Genomic DNA, 24,359 nt, shown 5'->3' on the forward strand with positions numbered 1-24,359 from the left:
TGAAACAGTGGCTATAAATGCTGCATATTTGAGGGCTTTGCAGGAAGTCAGTCTTACGATTTACTTGTGCTCACTCTTGTCCGGACATCTCACTAGCATGTGGTGAGATTTTAAGATTTTAAAAATGCTGAGATGAGAAAAAAAATGGAAGTAAGAAAAGAAATGGAGAATAGCAGTGTGATATCTGCTATTCTTTGCTTACCTCACTATACCTTTCCCAGCAGGCCTGTGTACTACCCTGTGCTTCATTGTAAGAAGCAGATGTAAATTTTGAGTGGGTTTTTGAACAAAGGCAAGTTTACAGTTGCTTTTATTTTTTTCTGGGACATACTCTCTAATAAGCTTGATCAGAAGTTGGTGGAATGATCATGAGACCACAGCTGTGCCTTCATGTCACCATACAGCCTGGAGGTTCAAGCTGGTGGGTGGTAGGGTCCCAAATACATCTGGGGTCAAAGGGTCCCTTTGGAGAACATCTACCCTGGCAGTATTTTTGTGTTGCTCAATTTAGTTCTCCCCTCACGTGAGAAATTTCAGCAAAGTATTGTAACAAAGGTAGAAGCGAGCTGTCCTTGAATCAATAGAAGAGGTCATTCTGTTACTTCTCCTTCCCTGGACCATTTGTTCCTCCTTCCCAGATGTGTTTTGAGTTAGATCAGCCTCAAGAGGAAGAACAATTTCTGCTTTCCTGGTGAACTTCTAAGTCTTTTTGGTTACCTAAAATCTCATTATGATGTAGGTTTTCATTGTTGTGATTAGTTTGATTTTTTTTTTTAAGTCATTTTTGCAAAGTGTGCTTTGATTTGTAAAAACAGAAAGGAATGCTTTCAGTGGCTATATTTACCAAGTCCAATATTAGTACACTTAGATGAAGGAATAATCGTATTCATATTGGAAAGGATAATTGTTCTTTAAGTACACATTTTCTTCCTTGCTGGAAACCACTTATCAGGTCAGACTGTCCTGTCAGTGGGTTCTTCTGTATTACAGAAAGAGTAAGTGAAATCTTCTGAGCCCTCCTTTGAGGTGGTGCTTTCCATCTTTCCATTTCCCAATCTTTCCATTTCCCCATCTTCAGTTCAGCAGCCTGGCTTGGCAGATGCCTCTGTTGCCTTTAAAGTAATTTCTCAGCTAATGTTTTGCATTAAAAAGAATTGCAGGTGCACTGGAAGCACATTGCTTCTTGCTTTTGCTGTGTTATGCAAGCACGACTGAGTAGAACAGTTCTGGGCCAGGTCCCTCTTCTGTGTGTTTGCTGGATGATGCTTTTCGATTTCATTTCTTTGTTTCTTGAAGTACCTGTAGCTGAAATACCAGTATTCCATGAGACTTTTTTGGCTTCTAGTCTGGATGTGCCCTCATCTGTTGTAAAGCTTAACTACCTCTATGCTTTGTCGTTTTCATCCTATTCCTGAAGCTTTAGGTGATGTCTTTGCTTTTTAAAACTACAGTTCTAAAAATGGAATGAAATTGGAATAAATGCTTTGTTTGATCTTTGCAAATGAACTATGTTCATTTCTCTTAACCTGTTTTGTTTTGTTTTGTTTTTTTTTTTGTAATGTGGAAACAAATGTGAAGTGTTTGTTGAAAGAGATTTATTTTAGTTACTTGTGAGGTGGGAAGAGGCTTCAGGATAGATTCACATAGGAATGACTTAAGAAAGACAGTTTATATGACTCCATAAATAGGTTCTAGCTTTAGGAGGACATTTACAGGGTGTAATCTCAGTCTCCATTAGAAGCTGGTGGTGAGAAAGCCTCATAGCAGGGCTGGTGGAGGACGAGGAGTGTGGAGTTTTCCAGGCTGCAGTGTGGCCAGCAGGCAGCTCAGTGCCTCGTGCTTTGGGGCTGACAGAATGGAGGCTCTGATGGGCTGCTCTGGGCACACTGGCTGTTGCTGACCCTCATGTGTTACTGGATTTGTGGAGCCTCAGCTGTGCCAGCACCACAGAGCTGCTTTAGGAGCTGTGCCTGGAAATGCTGAGCTCCAGGGAGAAGCCTTTCCTCAAAAGGCCCGTTCTTACACACATAGAATAGAGCAGACTGGAGCTGGTGAAACACCTTGGCCTTGCCAGCAGCCAGATGGAGAGTGATGCAAAAGGCAAATCTGCCAGTGCACAGGCCTGCAGTGTAAGGCAATTGCATGGGAACATTCCCTTTCTTTATCTTCCTGAGAGTAAGGGCTGCAGAGCTGCACAAGGCAGGGCAAGGAATGTCTCTGCCTGCTTGACAGTAATCCCTCTCCTCTAGACTACCCAAAATGGCATTTCTAGCACTGACTTTTTTTTTTTTTAGTTTCCCACACTTTATTTCCATTACTGCTGACTGTGTTTAATGCTTTCATGTTGCTTTCAGAGCTGTTTCTGCTTCTAATCCACTTGTAACTCCTTAGGGGATTCAGGGAGCAATAATTAACCTTTTGGTCCAAGAATTTCAATGGTTTCCTGTAGGTACTCCACTGCAAGCTCTAAAAAGCTTGGAGTATAAAGTGGAGGGGCAGCTAGCTGTGCTGCAGCACATTTGTACAGAATGTTGGGCTAATTAGTTGGGAAAATTTTATTTCAGCTTGGTTCACTCCTTGCACCTGCAGAGGTGCAGCAGGTTTTCTGCTTGCCTGCTCTTTGTAAAGCTGTGTTTACTTACCCTGTGATTTCACCACTTGGCTTAAGCTTAGGCACTGTACATAGTGCTGTGTGTGCTTGTTCTTGTCTTTTAGGGTCACAGGCTTTAAATGAGGGAGACAAGAGTACAGCTGAATGAGGAACAAGATTTGATACTTTCCTGTGCACCTTGCAAACAACTGAAAGCACTTCAGCTGGGTTTTGTACTGAGCCACAGCATCTGAACTGAGTGAATGAACTTTCTGCCAAAATTTAGTTACTTCTTTGTGGTTTCTTGATTTATTAATTTATTTTATTTTTACTGCTTCTTTGGTGTGTGTGTTTTAAGGTTGGGTAAATTAGGAGGTTCAGGATCTGCCACTTGTGGGTTTTGCTGTAAAGAGCACTTGTGGTAAACTGACTGAATTGCTTCATGCCTCTGTTAATACCTCTATTTTTTGTCCAGTCAAAAAAAAAAAAAAAAAACCCCAAGGTTTTTTTTCCAGACACAATTGCTGAAGTATTCATTTTTAAAAGTCAGCTTTATTGTTTAAGTTGTAGCATGTTCCCTGATTTTTCTTACTGAAGAGATGCTGAAAGTGTTTAGCCTACCTGCTCTGTGTGACTGAGGAACGTGTTCCTGAGTATTGCACACAGAGTGGTGTGACTTCCCTGGTCCGTCCTGTGGGATGCGCCTGGAAATTTATTGGGGCACAGTCTTTTAGAGTAGATAATGGAACGGATACAGGTGATTGTTTTGTTGTTTATTTTCTTTTCCCAAAATATGCAATGCATTCTGTAAGTTATGTAACGTAGAAACTGTAAATACAGTAAATTCTAATGGTTTAAAGCATTTCTGAGGAACCTGTGGCTGGATCCTGGGTGTTGCCTATGATGTTGTGCTCCCCAACTGTATGAAGCATGATAGATCTCATGGAAGGGAAAATTCACCACACGGGAAAATGTTTAATGTGGGGTTTTAATAAGCAAGCTGCTCTTTGACCTTAGCGAGGAAAATGTTCTCATAAGGGGGAAATACTTTAAGTGAGCTCTGGGGCTGAATTGCATCACGTGGATTCAGGTGAACATCATCCTGCTCACTGCTGTGACGGGCCACAGAGCAGGTGGGGGGTGATGGCCTGCCTTGAGTGGGAATTTTCTGCTTGGAAACAGAAACTTTCTTGCATAAGTAAACCAGTAGTGTATAAAAGAGATTAATAGCGTATGCCCTTGGTCCTTATGAGGTGGCATTTCTGCCTTTGTATGAGGGGGTCTCCCCACAGTGTATGTAGTTTTATATCATAGAGTGGTTTGGATTGGAAGGGACATTAAAGCCCATCTCTTTGCACCCCCTGCCGTGGGCAGGAACACCTTCCACCAGACCAGGCTGCTCCAAGCCCTGTCCAGCCTGGCCTTGGGCACTTGCAGGGATCCAGGGGCATCCACAGCTTCTCTGGGCACCCTGTGCCAGGGCCTCCCCACCCTCACAGTAAAGAAATTTCTTGCTAATATCCAATCCAGAACTTCCTAGAGTCAGTTTATTTATTTCTGAACCTGATCTTATGCCTGCATTAGCTTTGTGGGCACTTCTTCAATCTCTTGCCCTGCTTCTCCTGGCCATGGGAGTTGGATAGTGGGAGCAAGGGAGGCACAAGTGACACGTGCTTGGCTTGTCATGCAAACTTAGTCTGGACATACTCTGTGGGATTATAAATATTTATAGTAGCTATGCAACTTAGTAACATTCATCACTCAACAAACATGACTTACAATAAAATAGAATGGCATTCTTAGATGCAAAATAAATGCAAAAAGAGCTTTATGGAGGTAACAAGCTTTCTCTGAGGATGCAGCAGGTACGGCTGGGCTTCAGCACTGAGTGGATTAAACTGCTGAGTTAAACATCCGAGTACTTTTTAGGGGAAAGAAAAATCCTTTGGGATTGTGCTGCTGACGCCCTGCTCCCAGCTGTCATGTGCTCCAGCTTTTTGGATGGGAGGAGGCCAAGGACTGGAAGTGAGGGCTGGGGTGACCTCGGACATGAGACCACACCCTGTGATGCTGCCAGCCAGCACTGAGGGCTCCAAGTGACCCTTCAAGTTCTTCTCCTCTGCTGCCATCTCATAATTATGCATACTTGGGACGATGAATATTGGAAGCACATATAAAGCACATAGCACAATTAAAGATCATCTGGGTTTGTTTTCATTAAACTAGAGATGTTATCTTTACACTTTTTTATTGCTTTCCTCAGATTTTTTAATTAAAAACTTTAGAAACGAGGCTTCTCATGAAGATCTCTTGTGTGAAAGGGAAGAGGGAAGCTGTGTTCCAGGCTGCAGAATATGGTTTTGTTGTTTATGAGGATGTGGGGAAAAATAAATAATGGAATTAATTTTATATACTTAGTGTGTATAAACAAAAGAAGTTACAGTGTGCCTTGACATTATTTATCCCAGGCAACTGGGACAAGTCAGGGGTGTTGGCTGGAAGGTGCCCTATATATAATGCTCAACATGTGGTGGCTTTAATGGTTTGACCTCATTTCTGCATCTCTTTGGTCAGTGCTGTGCAGTTGTGAGCTCTGGGGGGTTGTGTGCAGCATGGGGGGATTGCAGGGTGGTGGGATGGATTATGAGGAGCACCTCAGTACTCCAGTTTTGGGAAGGGAGGGGCTGGGGCTGGGTTGCAGCCTCTGGAAGGATGGTGCCTGAGGAGCATGGTTGCTGCTCCCAGGTCTGAGGCCACTTGGGTTTCATGTCCTCCCTTTGTGCCCAACCCTTCCTCCACTGTTGAGCCACGTCAGTCACACCTTGGCTATTCCTGTTTGCTCTTGATATTGCTGCCTTCCCCCAGCAACAGCCTGTAAATGTTTTCTTGGGCCCCAAAGGTGGCTGATTTGAGCATCTGTCAATAAGGAGTTATTTCCATATCTGTAACATCTTAATAGAAGCTACTGTAGATGAGTCCCAGGTTCTGCCCACAGGCTCGGGATGGGGGGACAAAGCTGTGTGCCTGCTGCTCTACAGGAAACGAATTTCTTACTGGAACAGTGTGTTTGTCTTTAAACCCCGTGTGATAAGGCAAGGATGCTGCTGCTTCATTTTGACCATCAAAAGCAACAGCTGTGATTGGGAATATCACCTTTTTTAAAGCAGAACCCCAAGGAATTATTGTTAAGAGACAACTGTGGGTGTGCTAATGTGGACACTTGTGCTGGTGATGGAGTCCTGGGACAGGAATTTGTAAAACTTCTGATAACTCTGGGGTAGGCACGAGCCTTGGGTAGGAAGAGGAATCTGTCTGTCCTGCTTTAGGGAAAGGATGGAGCTTTACATGCACGGGACATCAGTCTTAGGTTTGTTTATTGAGGAGCTGGACCAAGTTCTCCCAAAGCTGTAAAGGTGTGCAAGGGCTTCTGATTTATGCTAATCCAATTTGTTGGTAAATAACCAGCTTTAGGGCTGTTGGTTTAGACACCTAATGCAAACGAGCTGATGAAATGTTTCTATGATTCTTGGCCTCTTCGAGTTCTGGTTTCTTGTTTATTGGTTGTTTTGGTTTTCTTTTTATTAAGCTCGATGACATTGCTTTGCTCTGCACATCTTTTGACCTGCTGCCCATGTCCTGTAGTGGATAATTCACGCCTATTCATAGCAGAAGAGCACTTAAATGCTGTCACTTAAATGTTGATTGTTTGGAGATTAGGGATGGAATGGCGTTGTGCCTTTTATCTGTTCTGAACCATTTATTGTGCTCTGTGTGCTGGATCAGATCCACTTTGATCAGTGCTCCCTGAGAAATGATTGTTCCAGACAACATAATGACTTTCATATGCCATTTTCTGATTTCCAGCTTGAGCTTTAAAAATGTTGGTGGAATAATGGGTTTCTGTAGGATTACTGTAATTCAAAAGGTCATCTAGGTAATAATTATCTTATGCATTTGGCTTAAGGAATTCAGAAACACAACATGCATTCAGATTCTCTCTTTGCAGATTGAATGATTGAATTCTGCATGCAGATGTCCCAGAATATAAAGACCAGACCTAAATTTAGAGAGAGTGTTCCCCAAAAAATATAGATTATATTTTTGGTGCAAATTGAAAATTTAATTTATATCTTGATTGAACTTCTGACAAAGCAGTTAGCAGAAGTGTGTTTAAAGTATTTCAGTGAAAAGTTTCATGAGCAGCAAGGTGGGATAAATGGTCTCTAATTCCCAGTGAAACTGTCCATTTAAGAAAGGATTCTACAGCATAGATTTTAAACTCATTGTTTCAGACACCTAAAAATTAATAAAGATAATTCAACGTACTATGAACTGGACATATTTTGGTGCTTCCTAGTCCTTGTGTTATCTCATCATCTGCAGGATTCAGCAGTGGGAGACTGGGATGATAGTTTTATTTTAAAAAAATATATATTTGTTAATAAATAGTTTATTACTGGTTCTGTGTGCACCTGTTGAACTGTGTATGTGCATACAGGTTTTGCTTAGCTGAGATCTGTTGTGTGCAAGACTGAAATACAAATTTATGAAAACATAATGGATCAACTCCCCACAGCAAAAAACTTTTATTCCTGTGAACTTGAAATCCCATTGTGGGTTGGTGCTGCACGTTGGAGTTTATGTACTCTCTGTTCTCATGTGCTAGTGGTCTGAAGATTTATGTCCTTAGCTACAGCATTTGGCCAAGTTAAACACACTCTCAAGATTTTGGTGTGGAACTCAAAGCCATAATTCTCACCTGTGTGCAATTCAGTTTCATCTTCATTTCAGCTCTTAAAATGTAGGTGAGTTTTAGATCTCTGCCTGCTCCTGGAGTCTGGGGCCCACAGGTGTGATTATGCCAGTCTGTGCCCTCCCTGCTTCCCCACCCCTTTCAGAAAAGGGATAGCACAGTTACTGTTTTAGGGAGATTTTAATTTTCAGAGCTCACAGGAAACAAATGTTTTATTTATTTTATTTTATTTTTTATTTTTCTTTCTGCAGGTCTTTTTGGTTCAAGTTAATCCAGGTGAAACCTTTACAATAAGGGCTGAGGATGGAACCCTCCAGTGCATCCAAGGTAAGAGGATCCACAAACACGTGGATGAGCATTGCTTTGCTTCATGGAATACCTGTTGTGTCCTCTCTCCAAAAACGTGATTTGCAGCTCTGAGAATGCACTCAAGCCCTGGAGAGTGAGAACTTGCAGACGTGGCTGCTCTCTGTATTCTAGGAGCTCAGTATCTCAGGATGAGTCATGCATTTCTTGGAAGTCCAGGAGGATTTCTCTCTTCTGTTATTTATCAGTCCCATCTTGCAGCCTCTTTGCATCTTTTCTGTGACACCCCCTCCATGTAAGCAGTGGAGGAGTGGGTGGTTCTTGCTTGGAGTTCCATCCCCATGGAAATGATGAATTAATAGTTGAGATAGATGTTACAGAAGCTTCCCTGAGCACCATCCAGGGTTATTTGGTCTTGATGAGCAATAATATCAGCAATTTAAAGCTGCTTGTTGAGATTTATAGCCAACATGCTGTGTGGTAAGAAATTGGCCCATGTGGCATTTAACAGAGGAATAAAGCTGGCTTCTCCTTTTATTTGAGAAGAATGCTTTATTCTGGCTTAGTACATGAAAGATTTCCATTACAAATATAATTATGACCCCATTTATTTATAATTTTGTTCATGCTCAAAGTGGTGTTCAGACAGTGTATTTAAATGAATGCAACTTGAAACCTCATGGTTCTGTATTCCCAGCAATTTAACGTGTTTGTGCCAATGGGACTTGTTTGGTACTCATCAGCAGTCTTTCATAAAATTGATTTAGAATTTCTAGCATAAGATTGTCTCCTTTTATTTGCTATAGCTGCAGTATTGACTGCCAAGGCTCATGTTTATTTGTATACACTCTTTCAGTTTGGCCTGAAAATTCTTAATATTCTTTTCAAGCTAAAGCTTCTGATCCTACTTTATTGTAAAATATTTTTATTGCTGAGCTAAGTACCTGCTTCAAACACAGGAAAGCACCTGACTGTGGTGGTGGTGTGGTTTTTTTCCTTCTGGTAAAGCTGCTCTTACCATGCAGTTGTGGAACTTAATACTGCTCTATTGCAGAAGATCTGTTGTAATCAGCCTGAAAATATACTAAGATTTGGATATGTGACAGTTCTGGTTTTTGCTCTGAGGTTATTCTGGAAGACAGGGTTATGTTGTGTGCAGTGTTTTTGGAAATTACACACCCCCTTGCTCCACAAAAGTTAGTGTCTTTTTTTTTTTTTTTTTCCCTCCTGTGATAGAGTTTTTGGTGTGTTTAAAGGTTATGGAGTGTTTGGTGTATTTAAAGGTGAATGTATTTCCTATACATAGGGCAGCACTCAGACAATAATGATGCATTTTCCAGTGCTCCCACATTGCACCATGGTTAGCAGGATAAGGAATAATTTTAGCACTGTGTTAAGGCAGCATGAAAGTCTCTTTCTGGGCAGTGCCTCTCGGCTGGTAGCTCCCTGTGGAATAGATGATACTTGCTTTTTCCTTACTGCCACGTACTCAGGCTTATGGCATAAGATGTGCTGCTGAATATTCAGAGTGTGAAGGATGGCTTTATTACAAATTGGGTGACTCTCCTGAGTTCAGGGAGTGAACAATGTTAATAAAAACTTGAGATGTCAGGCTTGGTAACACTGAATTCTTCAGGATACATAAAAGCTCTTCTCAAGTGATCATTCTGCAGGGACAGCTAACTTTGCTTATGTAGAATAATATTTTTTTTCTTTTAAATTTTACATATGACTTTTTGAGCAGTGTGAAATCTTCAGGTTGTGCTCTTGGAGCCAGCTCTGGAAGCTCTGTGAGCCCCACTTTGTGTCCAGAACCCTGTCTGGCTCCACAGCTGTGGTGTATCTGTATGTGCTTTAGAGGTCTGAGGCAAAAACAACAGAGAAGATGACTTAGTGACTGTCTTCATTTGTCTTACCCAGGTTGGAAGAAAGACACTTGCTTGAGTAAAACCTCTGTGGAATATCCTCTGTTTTAAACACCCTGAAGTGTAATTAGCCACTAATTGAGTAATCACTGTTTTAAGCCAGAAAGAACAGATGCACGTTTGAATGTTTCTGACTTTTTGGAGTGGTGGAGAAATCTCAAACACAAAAACTTTCTTCCAGTTCCTCGGGGTTGCAGCAGTAAGATAGTCAGTGAAAACTTAAAAAAAAAAAAATCTAAATAATAAAAAAATAGGAATAAATATGTATTTGTAACTGAGGATGTGTGGTGTCACAACAAGTGTTCTCTTCATTCCTTTTTTTTTTTTTTTTTGCATATAGTTGAAGTTGACTTGTTTGAGGCAATGATTGATAAGCCCTGTAGATCACAGTGTGGGCCTGGATTAGGCAGCTCTTAGAAATTATGGTGGCTGGGAGAAGCTCAGCTGGTCAGTGGGCATGGAGAGGGTCTGTGGTTTCCTTGGGAAGACATTTAAAGCGAAAATAAATAAAAAACCCCGCAGTAAATCTGGGCTTCTGGAGAAGTCCAGCCCCTGAGTGCACAGTCCACGTGGTGAGTTGTTTAGGGAAGCATCTGAACAGTTCCAGGTGCTCTCAGCAGGAGTTGTGTTGTTGCCTGACTTCCTCAGGATTTGCCTTCTCCATCCCATGTGGTAGCAGAGATGCTGTGCTGTGTGACTTTTGTAGCCTTCATAACAACAGCCAAATAAAGGGATAAAGAAAAGGGATATTGGGGATTAATTGAGATCAATTTTTTAATAGTTTCTAGAAGCTGAATCAAGACCTGAGGCTGCCTGTGTGGATGGGAGGCACGTGGTGCTGCCCAGCTGGGCTGTGCAACACCCCAGGGCTTGCTGGATGTTGGGGCTGGCCACCTGGCCTGTGGGATGAAGGGGAAGCATAAAGCACATCCTTTATTCCTGTGTGGCTCCACGGCCAGTCTTTGTTCCTTTCGGTCCATGTGGGTGTTAAATCCCAAAGGAAGCACACCAGTGATTTGTTATTCCCTGCTCACACCCAGAATGAGCTTGGGGCTCTGACTGCAAAGCTGCCCCTCTGGGTGGTTCAGGGGAGACTGCTTTAGGATCTTCATATAGTGGCTTTGGAAGATGGAACATGTGTATGTGCTCTGTCATCAGCCTTTTAAAAGCTGCTCTTTATATAAAGTTTGACAGGTATTAAATACTTCATAAATGTGTCAATACTTTAAATGCTTCATTTCCTTTTCACACATTCCCATTTTATTTGTCAAAAACTTGGGACTTGACTGTTGCTAGCTCTGCAAGAAAAGGACAAGGGCAGGGCATATCAGCCATTTCTTTACTCAGCTGTTAACTGTGGACCTTGTATTTCCTTTGTATGAAAGATTGCTTCTAGCTAGTGCTGTGTGGAAACCACAGTAAATGAAATATGGAGCAGGGTGAGTGAGAGCCTGGATCTGGTAACTACAGAATGGAATTGAAACAGACCCCTGAATTAAAATAAAAATAAAATTATTCTGCTTTCTAAATTTCAGAATAAATAGCTCTCACATGAAACTGACATGTTCAGGAAACTCATGTTTCCCTAGTGGCTGATTAAAGACGAGTTTTTTAGCCAATATTTTAAGATCTTCGGTAGGAACTTTTGTTGCTGCCTGAGAGTTTTGTCATTCACACTTTAAAAATCCACTGTTTGTGCATAGTTTGGAGCAGTGAAGCTGTACTTGAGAATCTGTTCAGAGCCTTTCCCTCCTGGAAGGCAATAATGCCAAGCTGTCACACCCACTGTGGTAGGAATAACATGGGCAGAATGATTATTCTGGTGCCACTTGAACTTGCTTGTCACCCACATGTTGAAAATATATATGTACAGAGTATGCAGGGTATCCACTGATCACATAGAATCACCCAGTTATTGCTAAATGTCCTTTTTATTGCCATCTGTGTAAATGGTCCTCAAGCTGGATCTCATTTTCTGCCACAAACCAAACTGAATTTTCTGTAAGCATGTAAAGCTGCAAAAAGCCTGTAACAAGGTAGAAGAACAGGTAGCATAAAAGCAGCTGATGGAATAAAAAATTGAATTCCTGGTGAATTCTGCCTAACACATGCTGCTGGAAATACTCCCTTGAAACTCACTTCAAGTCTTTGTCTTGTGTGCCTGTACAAGGTTTGGAATAGTAAAGAATAAAATTTGCCTGAGAAGAAAACAAATATGGTAAAGGGTTAAAAATTCTGCTTTAATTCTGGCCTGGAGCAGGGGGAATTCACCCTTGTATAGGGTGAGCAAGGCTCTGCTTTTGTGATTAAACTGGCTTTTGTGATTTATTCAAGGACAAGGTACAGATGTGCAATGGCATGGAGGGAGTGTAGTTATGTTGGAGCATAAATATCTGTTGCAGACAAGGACCGAAATTGCTTTTGGGTGGTTGCATTTTGAAATGAAAACAGGATAAAAACATAGACAGTTTACTAATACTGATATTTGTTTCAAGTGATGTTTTCAAGTGTTTTGCCATTGAGGCTTGAACTTGAAGTCTTTGCTTCTTCTTATCTTGTAAAATAAAGAATGCAAGAATTAAATTTCAGTGCTGCTTTTTCTGTGGCTCTAAAAGTGAGTAACTCAAGAAAAAGACCAGAAGTGTGCAAAAAATTGACCAGTGGTTCCTAAAATGAAAGATTTCCTGGAATTATTATCCCCTTAATTTGGTGGGTGGGTGTGGTTTGGTGTGGTAGTGCAAAGGAATGGATAATATTAAAGGCTTAACAGCTGTGTATTTGTATAGGAAGAGTGTGTGTGTGTCAGTGAAATAAGGCTGTTGGTACAGTCCAAGCAAACCAAAGTTGTATTTTTTTTCCCTCTATGGTATGAGGTTGATAATGAGGAAGTAAAGTCAATTTCTTGCAGGGGAGGTAAAGTTGAAAATAGATGGGACAGTGTGTGAGCAAGTGAGTGGTACCTGTGGAGTGTTACTGGGTGGGACAGAGGCACCGGAGGAGAGTGGTGATGGGAACAGATGGATCACAGAATCCCAGAATGGTTTGGGTTGGAAGGGGCCTTAAAGATCATCTCATTCCAACCCCCCTGCCATGGGAAGGGACACCTTCCACTATCCCAGGCTGCTCCAAGCCCTGTCCAACCTGGCCTTGGACACTTCCAGGGATGGAGCAGCCACAGCTTCTCTGAACAACCTGTTTTAGTCTATTAACACCTTCACAGTAAAGCATTTCTTCCTTTTCTCTAATGTAAACCTGCTTTTTTTTTTATTAAAACCTTGTCCTGTCACTCCATAACCTTGTCCAAAGTCCCTCTCTAGATCTTTTTGAGCCCTTTTAGGCACCAGAAGGGATTCTGAGGTCTCCTCAGGGCCTTCTCCAGGCTGAAGAGCTCCACTCTCAGCCTATCTCCATAGCAGCCTTGCCATCATCTTCCTGCCCCTCCTCTGGACTCTATCCAACAGTTCCACCTTCTTTTCTTGCTGGGACCCCAGAGCTGGGTGCAGTACTGTAGATGAGGTCTCAGGAGAGCAGAGTAGTGATGCTCAAGAGGGAGCATCACCTCTCTTGACACGCTGATCCCACTCTTTTGGATGTTGCAGCAGAGGCTGGGGAGGAAAGAAGCCTAAGGAGACAGAACAGAAAGGCCCAGGCTCAGGTAGCTGGCTGTGTTCCCAGTGCTGCCAGTTCACCTGGTGCATCAGGAGCTGGGAGCACCTGCTCCATCACTCTGCAAGGGCAGAGGCAGATGTTGGGTTTTTTATCAGTGGACCTGGCGTGGTTTCACTCTGAGATGAAAGAACAGCAGCACCTGAAGTCATGAGAGGTTTGAGAAGGCTGGAGATACTTTAATAAAGAGCAGCTGGTGAAATCTCCAGGTGGGAGGTTCTTTGGGCCCTCCAGGGCAGGCACTGCCTGTATGCTGGTGAGATCCAGAGGCTGGAGCAGGAGTCCCTTTGGTTCAGTACCTGCTTCTATCCAGAGCATCACCTGAATTATCAGAATTTGGCCCTTGGTTACATTTGAAGAAATAAGTTTGTGACTGTATTCTAAGTATGCTGCAAAGCACAAGTTTGTGACTGTATTTTAAGTATGCTGCAAAGCACTGCATTGATCAAAACATTAAATTTGTCAGAGCAGAAAGCAACATTGCCCTTTCTTACCTGCATCTGCTGGTAGTTGGGAACTGCTTGTGGTCAGGCACACTCCTGGGGAAAGGCTCTGGGGCACATCTGCCAGGGTGCGTGGCAGCAGGGCAGGATGGACGTGCTTGGCTGTGGCAGGGAAGGGAGGGGTGAAATGCTGGGTGAGCTCTGGTTCTGTTTCTCCTTGTTTCTGCAAAGTGTTTCAGCTCTTTCCACCTACGTGCTGGTGGGCAGGCTGGTTACACGGGATGGAAAACTCCCTGTAGGAAATGCAGTTTCAGTTCAGACTGTTTTGGTCATTAGGGCTTGCAGCAGAGCAGTCTGTGTGGTGTTTTACAGCATAGCTCTTGGTATTAAATAGCTTTTGTTTACACTTTGTTTATTAAGCTTTGGCTCCGTTTCTTTCTGTTTACCAGCAAGGGCCCTTTTCACCCTATTAAGTTTTAAAACATAACTCTTACTCCTCATTTACATCACTTTACTTTGACTCCTGGTACTTGGTGTCTAGATTTAGTGTTTGATGGAAAAGCCAGGCCTGCAATACCCATTGCTCTCCTGTAGCACAAACAAGTTTTTGATTTATTAAAGTTCTTTCTGTTAATGGACAAATGAGGAAATATCTGCATAAACATCTTCCAGAGCAAAGCTGAGGTTGAGAATAACTGGGAAGAATCCCATGTCAGTGTCTAATCAGCCTTTGTATTGACCAAAATATTTTTTAATATATATAACAGAGTCAGTATTATCCTTTAGAGGCATTGTCACCATCTTCTGGGTTTGGTCTCTTGAGTGTTTCAGCAAACTCAGCTCTGTGGCACAGGTGTGTCCCCAGGCCAGGGATCAGCTGTTCCTTTCCTGTTGGGATGTTATCCATGGTGCACTCCATAGCTACAAACCACCAGCTGTTAATCATATAATTATAACAGACACTGTTAATTTGTTTTCACATTGTTGCCCAGCTAGAAAATGCCAGAATTTGCAGAGGAGCCTTCCATCCTCTGGGTTATTTCTGATGTTTTTGGTGTCTGTCAGAGATAGGCTCTTTGCCCTTTTAGTGTTTGGTCACCTTGGAAAACTGTGGTCCCAGTGATGTATCCTTTATTCCTTTCATGTGCAATAAACAACTTTAAGGCTTTCACATCTTTGTGAGCCATGTGTTGAAATCTAAGAGAGAGCTAAGAGCTGCTAACCTGGAGTAGGTTTTTCCCATGTTATTGTCAGTGAGATCACACCACCATTCCCCGTTCATCTCATGGTTTTATTTTTTTAGCACACCACAATCAAGTATAGGAAGCCATGCAAGAAGCCAAGAGTAAACAATGGGATGCTTTGTTTACTGTGTGAATAATCTTAGCTTCTCCATTTTAAATCCAATAATGCTAAGAATAATTATGGAAATTTATTTTGCACGTGTGTGATTAAATCTTGAACCAGATGCACCTGCACTTGTAGCTTTGCTGGGTGGAATATCTGGTTCTTTACAGTTGATAGCTGCTATTTGTTATAGCTCCCCCGACACAAGACAAAAGGAAAGAGAATCTTGGCATGTAATTAAATTTTAATTTGGTTTAATCTTTCCAAATCCTAAATTGTGACTGTTTTGTAGTACACTGAAAGGGACAGCGATACAGCTAAGGCTGGGAATACTTTGGAAATTCTATGAAATGTGGAAACCAAGGATTTCTTGAGACCCTTGCTGATGGTCTGTGGCCACCTATGCTGGAGGGATGGCCAGAGGCTCTCCCAGCCCCGCAGCCTGGTCCCTGGGGAAGCTGCTGGGATGGGACCTGGCAGGCAGTGCTGTGTCCTGCTGACGTGGCCTCAGGGCACAGGAGCCCTGGAGGAGGAGAAGGGCAGGGGCTGAGAAATAAATTAAGACTTGAACCATTCTGATTTGTACGTATGTAAAAACCAATCATCCTGCTTCCCAGCAGAACAGCACCCAAATGAGCAGAGATGCAGTTCTTGAAGCTTGTCCTTTGCTAAAATGGAGATATTTTTGTGTATTTGTTGGAATGCCTGAGAATCTGCTGCTGGGAAATGCGTTGATCTCTAGAATTAGGACAGCAGACTTTAAAGACAACTGCTAGAACATACGGTCTTGGCTGTAATTTCAGACTTTTTTTGGGGTTTGTAAATATGCAGGACTTGTGTTTGGGGTTTGTGTCTGTCCTTATTTTCCTTGTGTGTGTATAAATATATATATATGCATGTGCCTGACATAATCAGGAATTGTGGTACATCCAAGGGCCTTTGGGAAGGCTGTCTTGTACCAGCATACTACCAATTTTTAAGTCTCCCAGTGTCTCTGGATCTCAAAGCACAGAGAAGCTCTGTGAGAGTGTGGGTATCTGCAGGAATGCTGAAGTTGTGTCAGCCCTGCTAAATGCAGCTAATCCTCCTAGTACGGACCTAGTGCATTCCAGTCAGTGGTGGCAGGATTTCCAAGTCCAAGATCCACAGGCTACAGACATTGCAAACCCATTAGTCAGTGCTTTTAGTCTTTTTACAGTGTATTAGTGCAGCTATAGTCCTGAATTAGTAAGGCAGTTGTAGTCAGCTTTCTTAATCTGAAGTAATTATATTTATTGGCCAGAAGAATAATGAAATTATTCCATTATCCTTTACTCCTCATCACAGGCGAATATTGAGTTTCCCATGCTTTTTATTCTTCAATGTCTGTGATTCTGGTTCGTGTTTGTTGTTCATGTCGGAGATGTGGATTAGGGATGGGGATGAAGCATGTTGTAATTTAGTATCTTTGCAGGGCTTTTAGTATTATGATTCTCATTTTTAATTTTGAAACAAATCTCAACTTGGATAAGTGATAATAATGAATTGACTTTAAATGGTAAAGAATGTAAAGAATTGGGTTGTTTGTTTTGCTAAATTTTAAATTGTACTTATTCCCACCATAAAAAAATAGTGTAGTTATTGTTGAAAACTGTATTGAATCAGCTGTTGATTCTGTCATTACCAGGTTTCTGGGGCTGGGTAGCTTTCACTCTGACAGTCAAACCCCTTCTTTATTTAGATACAATTTGTGTGATCACATCTTCAAGAGTCTTGTTTGTTCCTTCTGCACCAGTGTTTTCTCGTGGTCACTGCCATAGGGTGGATTCTGTGCCTGTGACATCAACAGCTCATTTTGTGTGTCATCAATATTTTCATTAATAGAGGTTTGAAGAATAGATGATAGTACAGAAATAAATTGCTGAGTCAGCTTTGTAATGAGAGCATCACTGGCTTCAAAGCAAAAAGGAAAGGAAAAAGCCCACTCAACCACATTAACCAGTGTGAAATTGCATAACTGTGGACAACCTCAAAGTGTGTAGGCTGCCATCCAGTTGTGTCAGTAATAGTTGTTTAACAGTAATCTGACTAGAATCTGACTTAATATTCCAAATTATTTAGGACAAATATCCTAGAAACAAACCTACACTGTGGTTTACTCATTTAAGCACCACAAGACTTAATTTTGATTTTTCCTTTCTTTGTGGGTCAGAGAGCTTCAAATACTACTTAAAAATTAAGCTACTCCTGGAGATGAGTGGGAGTTTTGTTTTTTTTTTTTTTTTTTTCAATGTTCAACAAAATACCAAGTTCTGTCATAATTTGTGCAATTTCGTTTTTTATTAATGTACCCCATGTGTTATAATGTAAAGCTGCAGGGTTCTGCATATGCTTTGTTTATAAGTGGGTTTGATTACTGCTTACAACTTTTGCCCTCTTGATTATATTGTTAACAACAGTTTTGATGGTGTGTTTCCTGATTTGGTTTGGGTTTTTTTTCTTTCTCTGTTTTTTTTTTTCCCCCAAAGTTTATTCCTCTTGTTTCTGTTGGAGATTAGATGGGGGAACATTTGAGTGTGGCTGGGTTGTCACAAGGAGTGCCTTGCTCTCTGGCTTGCTGTTAATTTCCTGTCAACATGCCCCATACAGGAGATGTTAAAAAATACTTGGTAGCACAGAGCCATGTTAACTCAGTGTGTCTGGGAAGGATTGCAAATTATGCACCAGCAAGGTTTATTTTTGCTTCTCCTGGCAAGTGAGGGGCTCCTGACCCTGCAGGTATGGAAGAAAGAACCTGTGCAGAAACCCTGGTGTAAGGCTTTGTTAGCAAAGTTTGTTTTAATTGTTATGGGACAGCTTTGGTATTACCAGCACTGGCAAGCAAGAGCTTGCAATTTATTTTTTTTTCTCAAAATACTTGGATTTTGGTTTTTTTTGACCATACAGCTTTCAAGCAGAGTTTTATAAGTGATTGTTTGGTCTATAATTATCTGTGTACTATTTATCCAAGCCTCACCTTTTAAGTGGTGTACATGTTAAGCAAAGCTATGCTGTGTTATGCATATTTTATATATAAAAATCCAGCCTAAAATTCCTAGAAACTCAGGGAGTTTTGGTTACCCTGCCTGCTGCTGCTGAGGGTGAGGCTCTCCAAATGCCATCTCGGCGAGGTCGCTCCAGATGACCTCTGTGTAACGTAATAAAAGACTATTTTTGTCTCAGCAGACGATATTATCTCACCATAACATTTTTGAACATTTCTGGCTGGATTGTTCTGAATGTTGGAGCTGTGCCTGCAGAGGGGACTGAAACACAATGCCTGCCATTCTCAATTGTGTGAGCTCTTGGGTTTGATGATGGGACTGTGGTGAGCAGGGTGGGAGTGGGGCATTAATTAGGCCCCTCCAGTCCAGTTCCCAGCACCTGTAGCTTTGAGATGTACACTGGCTCAAATATGTTTGATTTCTAAATCAAGTATTTGTGTACGAGTGTGTGTGTGTCTGTGTATGTATGCTCATCTGCTTTTACATAAAAGAGGTATCTATGTAGAACTGTAAAAATATACATAAATATTAAAAAAAAAGTATATATATATTTATTTATTTGTATTTATATACGGTCATTTTATCACTTCAAGATGGTTACTCAGCTCTCCAAAGCCATTCTAGCCATGGCTCTTCTTCTGAGTGGAAGTTTTTCTAATCCTTGGTGCAAGCATGGAAATGGCAAGCAAGTGCCTTGGGTGATTTGCCCACAGGATTTTCACTGAGGCTTCATTAAGGTTACTTAAGTTAGAAGTAATTTGCCTCCCTTGAGGAAAGTTCTGATATTTGGAATGTTTATCAGTCATCTGCAAAACGAAATGAACATAATTGGTGGCTAATTGTTTGCAAGAACTGTGCAATACAATTACGAAGAGTTAAGCTGAAACCAATTGTGTTTATGAAATCTAGCATAAGAAGCACTATATTAATCCTGCCTCAATACCAGGAAACGCAATTAGTGTAATTAAGACTATCATATTGTAATTTTCTTGGCGACTCCGTGCCTTGGCAGCCGCTTTGCCCTGCCGGGGCTGGAGCGGAGCTCCTGTCGCGGCTCCTTCTGCCAGGAGAGCTCTGGAGTGACTTTGTTTACCCTGTGCTGGGGTGGAAAACCTGTGCTGCTGCTGGGTGGAAAAAGTGCTGCAGCTGCTGCCTTTGGGTGGCTCGGCTGCGGGCACGGTGGCGTTTTGCAGGCTCTGCCTGTGCTGGCTGCGAGCCAAGGGCAGAGCAAGGTTTGGGATCCTCACTGGGGTCCCTCCAGCTGGGATTTCACCCAGGGCACTCCTTGGGGTGTGTTTGCTGCCAGTCCTGCCCTGACAGCACGGGCCAAGCTCTGCCACCATCCTGTGCCACCATCCTGTGCCACCATCCTGTGCCACCCTGGGGGTGCTGAGCCCTGGGAAGGAGGGGACAGTGCAGGAGGGAGAGGCTGCAATCAGGGCGCAGTAAACAGGGAGATGAGAATTGCAATTAGGCTCTCATGAGCATTGCGTGCTAGATCACGAGAACAATGTAAATAAATAGCTTTGTCTGTTTGTGCTGAAATAAACGTAGGCATGTTGAACTTGGTATTAGGAGCAGCAATCATGGATATCTCCACGCTGGTAACAATGTGGACCATCACTCTTAAATCGGCTTGAATATACATCGGTGATGGATTTGTTGTAGCGTGTGCCCTGGTCAGGAAAAAATGAGTCTGGTAACATGGTTGTTATTGTTGCAGTTTGTCTGTCACTGCTGTGAATGCACCTAATTAAGGGATAATCAGCATAATGCCTACTTTGAGCTCTTCTTAATGGTTTAATTGCTTCTCTGAGTTAAATAAACACTTTGTGCTTATTTTAGAAATTTTTCCCCGGGGAACTTGTCACATGGAAGTGTACGTGCATGTATTTTTTTTTTAAAACATCAAGAATAATCGGTTATTTAATTAAGCTTCTCCTGAAGTTTTCTTTTGGGATATTCTGTATTCTTATGAGCTGCTCTGATAACTAATGTGTCAGAAGAGGCTGGGTAAGAGAGGTAATGAGTTTGTCAGTGGGAAAATGAACGTGCGTATTAATGTTATTATTCCAGAGTCATCTGTGTGCCCATCCTTTGTGGACATAAGTGCCTGTGTACATTGTTCTGTACTTTGTGAAATGCTTTAACAGTTTCAAGGGGCTGTGATGGCTGCAGAGGATGACTGAGGACTGTCCCCAAGTCAAGTGAGGCTCTGAGTACCAGCTGGTTTGAAACCTGAGCAGATGTGAGATCTCCTTAGAGATTTCTCTTCTCTAGGCTAAATAAGAAGCTATCTCATTGTTTTGATCCTTTTTTCCTATTCGTTTGTCTTTTTAAAGACACTTTATTACACATGTATCACGTGTCCATTGGAACTGCCTGGAGTCTGCAGAAAATTTTACTTGGCTCTTCCTTGTACTGTATACAAATCTTCGTGTCTTTTTAAAAGATTACCTGCCCCAGAATATTTCCAAGGGATATTCAGTATCTTTTTTTATTAACTGCATTTCTATATCCTGTCTGCTCAACCACGGTACAGCTCACTTTTAAGTATTATTGGAATTTGCTCCTTACAAAAGGCCAGAGCAGTGTGCAACCTGGCTAGAAGGCTCCTTGGTGAGCTGGTCCAACAGTGACATTATTTGGCACAGAAATTGAATGTTTTCCTGGTAAGTTTTTCATCCATGGAGCCTTGGTTTACAAAATACTGATGGATACAGTGCAATTACTGCGTAAAGGTTTTTCTTCCTTTCCTTCATACATGGGAATTTAATTTTCCTTGAAATGGTTTAAACTGCTGAATTAATGAATACACTAATTTAAGCTGGTGTTTAAACAAAGCTGTTGTAACTGTCTTCTCACTGCCCTGGTAGTGCAGGGCTGGGCTGTGCTCCCGGCTCCATGATGGTGCTGTAAATGCCACACCACACAGCCAGCCTCAGCCTATTTTGAAGCCCGTGGTGCTGATAAACACCAGGGTGATCTCTCTAGCGAGGCTGTGGATGTTTGTGTGTGGGTGGTGGTGCTGTGCAGACCAGGGGTGGTTTTGTTTATGACCAGCAGGGTGTAAGGACAAACTTTATACTCTGCTGGCTCTTGGAGCAGTGAGTGGCTTTGGATGAGCATGTGAGCAATGACAGAACTTTTAGTGGAGTTTTTCTCCTTCTCTTCACTCCAATGGCCTCTCTTCAAGTGAGGCTTAACTCTACAGAAAGGTGTGGGGGTTTGTGCAAAGGCTTTTCAATTTATTTATTGATGCCTTGGCTTTATTTGAACGATGGCCTTTTATATATTCAAGTAACAGAAGGTTAGTTTTCCTCAGGGTGAATCTAAGACTGAAATTGTGTTGTTGACAAACACAGCAAATTGAATGAATTTCAGTTTTAGGGCCAACACAGATACCTGAGCATCAAATTTGGGTGCTCTGCTCTGAAGTGCATTATATACACAAAAGAAATAGAGGTCTACAGGCTGATTTATCAACTGCTGCTCATTCCCAGTTATTTCCATTCTATATGTAGCCAGAAAAGCTTATGCACAAGATGAGTTAAGGGAATTAGGTAGCTATTTGAGCCAACTGCTATGTCAGAAATAGAACTGTGGCTATTTTCTAAGGCCAGACTGTACAGTTGCAATATTACTTCAATACTACTACCTCTCCTCTGCTTGCAACTTCATAAACCCCTGGTTTCATCACTTTAGGAGCTGTATGGCAAGGACCATTTTGAATATCCAATTTGGAGCATTATTTTTTTTTTGCTTCATTTTTACTGTTAAGATAGATGTGCCAGGCAGGCATAGTGGTTAGTCTTATCTGCCTGGGTTTAGTGAGTTGCTAAAAGCAGTTTGTGCAAATGTCTGGGCAATTTTAAATTGAACTTTTTATAATTAAAAATGTAATGAGAGTCATTAAAGCAGCAGTCATTCTCTTCTAAGTACAAATGTAGTTAGAGGCTGAAAAATTGCCTTTCAAACCAGATAGCCCTTAAAAGCTGGCAGCATGCAGCACTGCTGATAAGGAACGTGGAGCTCTTCCTAAGCCCTGCATGCTGCCACATGGGTTTTGTTGGTGTTTGGAGCAGAGGCTGCTCCCTCCACAGATTTCCCACCCCCCTCAGTAAAAAGTGACTCTTGTACATGTGTGGAGCTGACTTTGACTCCCTGTGGAGACAGATGATGCTTCCCCTCTATGAGATGTGGCCAGAAGAGTTGTGTGCTCAGTGGGGTGAGAGCTCTGCCTGCCTTTGAGGGGACCAGACACCCTCTAAATTCCTCAGCAGCCAGTGGAGCAAATTTGCCCCCTTCAGAAGGATTTCCAGAGCACATAAGTGAACTGCATGCTCTGATTCATTGTCTTTTTGAAGAGTATTTTTGAGTAAAAGAGGGAAACTACATGCTGCAGGTCTGAGAGAGTGTTGGCCAAAATAACATCCTCCACACATGTAGAGAATCATGCTCAAAATTGTAATTGTATTTTTCTGGACAGAGATAAAGTGAAAATACTATTTTATTCCCAAGCATCATTTTATTTGGTTTGCTGGAATCCACCAGTGCTGTTTCATTGTACACAAGGAACTCATTTTCTGCCCCTTTCTGATTTCTTTCTCTTCTGTATTTTACCTGTGAATTACTACATCTTCCACTATGTCTAACCTACATTCCCTTCAGCCTTGCTGTGGATGTGTTGCTACTTGTAGAGCTTTCAGTTCAGTAGAGTGGCTCTTCTGTCTTGTACTGCTCTAAAGTGCTTCTCTCCCTTGTGATTTTTGTTTTAGTAGAAGACTGTTTTTACTGGTAAAAACAGTGGTTGTTTTTGACATTGGTTTGGTACAAATGACCTGACCTGATGGAGAGCTGCTGCTGCTGAAAGACATGACCTCATGATGTCCTCTCCACCCTTTGCATCATTTCCCACTGTTTCCTTTGCCTGGCATTTGCCTGACCCATTAGCCTGGTCAGGAAGGAAAAATTGATCTTCTGCCGTTTAGCCTCAGCTCCCACAGTTCAGGAGCAAAAAAAAGGAGGAGGAGGAGGTCAGGAGGAGGAAGAAATGAGTGTGATACTTCCACTTTAGTGGCATTAGCTCACAAACCTATTTATCCAGTCACTAATTATGCACCCTGGTAGGAAAATCATGAATGTGAGTTAGGAACATGAGCTGCGTGTTACAGGGCTTGGAATAGAAGAAAGCCACTTGTTAAATTATTTTGTTCAGTTTACAGATGGTTTTAAGTGCCTGCTTTTCACTGCTTGTTGGGTGTGTCTGCCACAGGCTTTGGGTGGCTGTGAGGCATCCTCACATGGGCACTCCAGGACAGAGGCTGGGACCCTCTCCCAGGTGTGAGACCCTTTTTATTGTTCCTTCTGCATATGGTCTTGCTGTGGGGCTTTTGAAACCCAGCCCATAAAGAAACCATCCGTTATACTTGCGTCACCTCAGGCTTCTTTCTGCTGTGAACTGGAACTGATCATCTGCTGAACTGCCCAGAAAGAAATGGAAAATGGACATGGCTGAGGGGCACTTGAGATGAGGAGGTGCTGGGCAGTCAGATGTCGCTTCAGTCCTGTGGAGATCTTCTGGCAAGACCGTGCCTTTTCTTTGTCTGGGAGCCATTTAATTTTCAAAGAAAATTGCAGACACTTGATGGGGATCAGTAAATTGTGAGGGGTGCACAAAGGGGTTATCCTTGGAGTCCCTGCTCCTCCCTGGCTTCAGCTTACAAGCTCTTTCACTAAAGGATGCTGTGTGGAGAGGAAATCTCTCCCTGATTTCAGAGCAATATAAATTCTTCAGTTCAGAAACGGTGGCCTCTCCTTCTATTGTTTGTCTCATTCTTCTGTTCAGATACCCGGAGAATCACAGCAACTTTTGGACTTCAGAGAGCTTGGCGCATCTCATTTCAAATTCAGATGAGGAATGCCAGTTTGCCCTGCTGTAGATCTTCCTGCCTTGCTTGCAGCTTGATCTGCTTGCTTTGTACTTTGCCATACCAGTGCATCCATTCTACAGGAAGCACTTGTGGCTTCTGTACCTGCAGCATTTTTCCACACCACAAGTCAGCTTTGCCAGCTGTGCCTGAGAGTGCACAGCTTGGGCTAAAGCCTTGGGGTGGATGCTGTGATGGGCATCCTGCACCCCCAGTGTGCCCCTGCAGCTTCACAGGCTGACCACAGCTGAGGGTCTGGTGACTATAAAAATGCCTTTTTCTTGGTCTGTGCATGAGGCAGAGAAGAAGCATAGAAGAACAAAATTGGTGCTTAAGTATAAACACATATATTATCTGTGCAGGTAGTGGATAACAA

General features: G+C 42.2%; 1 protein-coding gene across 3 annotated transcripts in view; it reads left to right on the top strand.

Moving 5' to 3' along the window:
- The window catches only part of FNDC3B (fibronectin type III domain containing 3B), a 185,697-nt gene that overhangs the window by 37,397 nt on the left and 123,941 nt on the right, over positions 1–24,359 (top strand). For all 3 annotated transcript variants that reach the window (XM_053951887.1, XM_053951889.1, XM_053951888.1), the window contains exon 3: positions 7,595–7,670. In XM_053951887.1, coding sequence (XP_053807862.1) covers positions 7,595–7,670 — 76 coding nt within the window. The remainder of the gene's footprint in view (positions 1–7,594; positions 7,671–24,359) is intronic.

This window comes from Vidua chalybeata, chromosome 10, assembly GCF_026979565.1.
Source record: "Vidua chalybeata isolate OUT-0048 chromosome 10, bVidCha1 merged haplotype, whole genome shotgun sequence".
NCBI lineage: Eukaryota > Metazoa > Chordata > Aves > Passeriformes > Viduidae > Vidua > Vidua chalybeata.